The 5,488-nt window shown below is 42.7% G+C and overlaps 3 protein-coding genes across 3 annotated transcripts in view; 1 reads left to right on the forward strand and 2 right to left on the reverse strand.

Moving 5' to 3' along the window:
• The window catches only part of SARC_10326 (hypothetical protein), a 2,227-nt gene extending 1,606 nt beyond the window's left edge, over window positions 1-621 (reverse strand). Inside the window, exon 1 of the mRNA XM_014295634.1 lies at window positions 192-621. Coding sequence (XP_014151109.1) covers window positions 192-461 — 270 coding nt within the window. The 5' untranslated portion in view covers window positions 462-621. The remainder of the gene's footprint in view (window positions 1-191) is intronic.
• A 361-nt stretch (window positions 622-982) lies between these two features.
• On the reverse strand, window positions 983-3,605 carry SARC_10327 (hypothetical protein; the record flags this gene model as incomplete). The annotated part of the gene is made up of 4 exons (XM_014295635.1): window positions 983-2,289; window positions 2,458-2,687; window positions 2,862-3,302; window positions 3,482-3,605. The coding sequence occupies 4 exons, from the start codon at window positions 3,603-3,605 to the stop codon at window positions 1,045-1,047; spliced, it is 2,040 nt and encodes a 679-aa protein (XP_014151110.1). The 3' UTR covers window positions 983-1,044.
• Window positions 3,606-4,514: 909 nt separating this feature from the next.
• Window positions 4,515-5,270, forward strand: SARC_10328 (hypothetical protein; the record flags this gene model as incomplete). Its single annotated transcript, XM_014295636.1, has 2 exons — window positions 4,515-5,169; window positions 5,221-5,270. The coding sequence occupies 2 exons, from the start codon at window positions 4,515-4,517 to the stop codon at window positions 5,268-5,270; spliced, it is 705 nt and encodes a 234-aa protein (XP_014151111.1).
• Window positions 5,271-5,488: the final 218 nt, after the last annotated feature.

Raw genomic sequence — 5,488 nt, forward strand, 5'->3', positions numbered from 1 at the left:
ATATACTATACTAATATATATATATATATATATATATATATGTAGTGTGTATGTGTGTGTGTGTATGTGTGTGTGTGTGTAACATGTGTGTGTGTGTGTGGGCGTGTGTAAAAGTGTACATATAGATATAGATATAGATATAGATATAGATACAGATATTACTAGCCAAATTTCCACTCGGATATACGTACAGCATCATTCATCAGTCTGTTGGTCAGCATCCCTTGTCTTATGAAAAAAGAGCCGTCTGTGGAGTATTCCATTCCGAGAACGCCGCCGACATATATGATCAACACTTTCTTCCGCTCCTTCCTCTGTGTTGATCCTATCTTGGGTATATTTATCTCCTCGTCAGAATTTATTCCCTTATCAGTAGATTGATCCTCCACTGAATCAGAGCGTCGGCGCAAGGTTATATCCGAACCCTCATCCGTGATGTTATGTACAGTTGCGTTGCTCATAGTGTTTGTGTATGGGGATTCTCTATTCTAGAAATCCATTTACTGTACCGTAACGCGTGCAGTTAAATTCATGCTTGAGACTACGAGGATTTAGATACTATGTGAAAGGGCTGTATAGAATCAAGAGAGCCGAAGTAGAAGTTTGAATATTATATTTTGATATTATTATACACACGTATGTATTTAGCATAGTAGTGTGTTTTTAATAAATACACCGCAGCCCGCAGCTGCCCTGTGCACAGTTACACTGCCCCAGTGCACCGGTCCATGTCAATCCTTCAGCCAAACCACTCTGAACATTTGTATTTTATTTTTATTTTTTTTAATTGCAAGAGAGTCCGTAATCCATATTCGGAAGTCAACAATACTTTTGACAACTTTTGGCGCCATCAAAACTCAAGAATCTAAATAGATACTATGAACTGTATAAAACTCTTGCTTCTTGTATAAATATAAGACCGAAGAAACGCAAAAGCTCGTCATATTTACACTCCTCTCGTCAGTCTCTAACCTCTCTACTTGCCCGACTCCTTCGCCACTGCTAAATGAATAGATAGGTTACAATCGATGCCGTTCCAACCCCTCAATAGTGCACTACACCCCGAATCATGGCGGGCTTGGCGGACTTTTTTCTGCCGGAAGACGGAGTCCGCGACAGCCAAGAACGTATAGTTTTCTTGCTGGGTGCTTCATTGCCCATGAAGAGCATAAGCGTACTCTTCTCTTCTTCGCTGGGCTCGCTGTAACCATGGGAACGCTCGCCATGTCTGATGGCCGAACGCGCTCGTTTGATAGTCTTCATTTTGGCCCAGTCTCCTCCCCCGTTGTTAGATCGATCTTCTACTTTAGAGTACTTACGATCGGGCCTGCCCACAGCGAGAGGTTTGACCACGTGCGAGTGCTTGAATAGCGTTTGTCTTCTCGTCGCCTCGTTGTCTGGTACGGGGGGTACCACCACGGGGATCAATTCCGGCCAGATCCCCTCTTCGTCTTGTTGAAGGTACCACGAGATGGGATACACGCAGGTGTTCTGTCTCAAGCGTGCAGTTGTCGGAGACAGGGCCTGTTCAGACTCGCCTACCGAACTTCTCGTCCGCTGCCGTATGGGTAACGTATATGCGTGTTTGGTTTGCGAGGTGCCCATGTCAGGTGTACTAGGGGCAGTGGTGTACGTATTGACAGAGTCCTTTGACGCCGTTCTCGTGACATCGTGCTCGACCTTAGTGGCACTCGTGAGTGCATCTATGTCCATGGTTGCATGTGAATTAGCCAGACAGGCATCTAGTGAGGGTGTTATAGTCAGATCTATCACCGACATTGACATTGTTTGAACATCTCCCACTTGGTTTGCGGAAGTTTTGGGCGAGTAATACTCGTGCTGTCTCAAAAGGGGCACCACAATCGCCCTCACTCTCGAGACATGCCGTTGTTTCTGCAGTCCTGGCCAGATAATAGAGCAGCGGTCTCCAGGTTGAAGAAGGTTCCAGCCGAGTCCTTGTGATGGCAGAGCTTTGTGCTCCAGTGGGTCGTACCACGTGGACACTCCGAGATCATTGAAGTTGAATTCATGTTTGAGTATACCGCTTCCCATCACACCGGACAGATACTGCCACGCGCACAATGATATGACGAAGTCTGATAAATCCGATGAAATAGTTTCTGGAAACTTTACATCATACCAATGCCCTATCATGTTTGTGGTAAATATTTTTGACCAGTTAGTCTTGATCGTCGCCTCGGTATACGCACGAAAAGTAGCCTCTTCTCCTTTTGGTAAACCGGTTCTCTTTACTAGCTTGTTGAGATTAGAGAAGTAGGCCGAGACAATCTGTGTGTACAAAGTCATTCATGTTAGAATCAGTATATAGAGATTATTTTTCATTGCCAGGTTACTAGATAATCGTTACCAATCGAATATTGCATCTATTCCTAGCAGAGAAAAATTGGCTGTACCTTTTTAAACGAAACACCAATAATACAGAGTGCAACATCTTACCCTCATAGACAGGGTACAGGCGACTTGTAGATCAATCACTATGTCGTCTATCTCCCGTTCTCTATCAGTAAGTTCTTCGACCACAAACGGTACCATCACAGTCTCTGAAAATAGCAACATCAGGTCGATCATGTGCGATTCCTCTGGAAATGGTATATGAGTGCGTTCGTGTCCATCCCCCTGTGTGGTTGTTGTCATGCGGCTGAGAATAGTAGCCTCGTCTGGAAGATCTGTAGGATGATTTGAAAGGGTTGCTTAGTGAAGTATCGATTGATGAGGAAATACGGGAGAAAAGTTTGGATACTTATCCGTACAGCCCTGGTAATAAGGAATACAGAAAAGGATTCTCAATATTTCTAAGTATTCAAACTTAGAGTCAGAACACCAATATGTAGAAGCCTTACCTTCCGCAATAGCTCGCTGTAGCGCGCCAGACTTGACTAGGTGGGCCGGAGTCGAGATCAGACTCATCCGGTTCTCGGCACTGGACGTGTCTTCAACAGATAGCACAAATTCGCTTGCTGGCATCTCTAGTTTGCCATCCGTATCTTCGTCGACAGCGTTGCTCGTGACTGATTTCTGTTCCTGAGAATCTAAAGCAATAATCGTGCTTCCATCGCAGTCGTTTTCGTCTTTCTGAATTTCAGCATCGCCAGTCGTCTCAGAGGCTACTGCAACAACCTCTGAATTCTGCTCAACGTCGACAGGTGGTGTTACTAAACTAGCTTTTAGCGGGAAAACTGGCACCGAGCGAGTGCGAGCGGGCCAACGGTATTCCGGGCGACCCATTGGTAGCTGTGTTTCAATAGTCTCTAACCTGGCAACTATCGTATTGTTGAACTTCTCTGCAGAACAAGTAAGGTGCAATGTCGATGTTCTTTAGTATTTGATATTCAATTTTTCATGTTGCGATCTAGCTGAATGGGTATCGATTGAAACATATCAATGCACAAAATCTCCTCCAGATTTTATATAAAAATACGTTAAGTATCTTAAATAGGCAAGCAGCGTTTATTGTGCATACCTTCCAGTAGTCTCTGATCCTGCAGAGAGGCGATCACACTCTCCAGTTCTTCGATGTAGCGTCGTGTTTCATCGATTTGCGGTTGCAATACCTTCGATGAAGAAGTCTTTCGTTTGAACCACATATTGTAGCAATTGAACACGTAGAAACTTTGTGTACATTTAGGGATAGCGATGAATCTAATATATCCTTATCAGGTGCTGGAAATACCAATAGTGACTGTATGTGAGAAATCTCGATTGGCACGTATTGATAACATTGAAGACGCTAATACGGATTAACTGTCAGAAAACTCGAATCGAATCAAAGCCATTCCACTGTCGATCATGTAGAAACACGTGCTTGATATAAAAAAGCATACTCTACTGGCACAACAGTTACAACCAATGATGTTTCTATGTGTAGTAAACAGCAATGCTCATCAAGTTTCTGGCATATATATGTTCTTTATCATAAAGTTCTCGACAGTTGCTCGTCGAAGTTTGTGAACAGTGCTACAAAGCACGACAATATGGTCCACATTAATCATCCCACTGACTATACAATACAACAAGTCGTTTGTGTTGATTCCAACGGCCAAACTAGGTAGAATCATATCGAGCAAACAAAATAATGGAAACATTGTAGAAATTACGGTTCGACTATATGCTTCTTTAATAACGTATGTGCTATATTTGATTCAAATTTCCGACAATTGTGCAAACTTGCTTGGTGATGAGATGCAATGTTGTATAGTACCATGCGACACAGCGACAGTCGTAAGTACAATATAGTCGGAAATGCTATTGACAAATCATCATCGTATTAACAACCACATGATTGATGATATATATGGAAGTAAATATCAAATTTGATTTTTCAACTCCATTTATAACTCCATCAAGATAAGGATCAGTCAAAATAAACAGCCCACGTGCATGCCCAATCATATCTACATTCTCGACATCCCGAAACACCATCATCATAATACATATTCGCCTGCTTTAGCCTTTAGGTAGTCTGCCCCGAACTATTCTGAACTGAGATAGCTATCATGACATCTATAGAAGGCGCAAGTGCAACACATGATGGCGGAGACTCGGAGCCGGACATGGATGTACCCCATGGCACCGTGAGTGCGGCAATAAATAAAAAGGCAGAAGTAGATGCAGATTCACTGGCGGAAGCACAGAAGTTGATTGAAGACTGGTGCAATGATAAGGAGAAGACAGCTAGGCAGTTTCGACAGTTTAAACTTATGAAGGTGTTGGGAAAGCGGCCACGAAGGGGTGTGGGTGGGAAAGTGATCATTACCAGTCTGTTGCCAAACCGACTAGCGAACGCGGCGTACTGTTGTATGCAGAGTATTAAAGAGCGTGACTGGGAACTTAGTAATGAAGACTCGGACGTGAAGAATAGTGTACTTAAAACAGACAAGGATGCGAAGGGAGGCAACCCCACGCACACCCAAACACAGCATGTTTCAAACACATATGGGGCGGGAAGTACCGCACACAGATTCAATGCGGCAGCACTCAGTAGTGAGAAGGCTTTAGATCTGCTGCAAAAGACCATTGCCGAAGGTATATATCCTGAGTGCAAACTATTCAGTTTCCAACTTGGTAGGTACCAATCGGACGACCTCATCGAGGAGCATGATGATGCCGCATATGAAGACTTGGAGGTGATAGATAAGAAAACAAACACAAGTATGTTTTACGCATGTGTTTAGTCTACTACCGTACAATGTCATAAATCAGCGGGGTGTTGCCCTGAAAAGAATATAGTATATCTGGTAGATCCACTGTAATTTTTGACTGACTTGTTTAGTCGTATTTATATCTAGATATTATATATATATATATGTGTGTGTGTGTGTGTGAGAGAGCGAGAGAGAGTGTGTGTGTATGTTTATGTATCCATGTTTATATGTACGTATGTATGTATGCATGTATGTATGTATGTATATATATATATATATATATATATATGTATATATATATATATATATATTGTTGTGTGTTGTGT

The sequence above is a fragment of the Sphaeroforma arctica genome (genome assembly GCF_001186125.1).
Source record: "Sphaeroforma arctica JP610 unplaced genomic scaffold supercont1.1208, whole genome shotgun sequence".
NCBI lineage: Eukaryota > Ichthyosporea > Ichthyophonida > Sphaeroforma > Sphaeroforma arctica.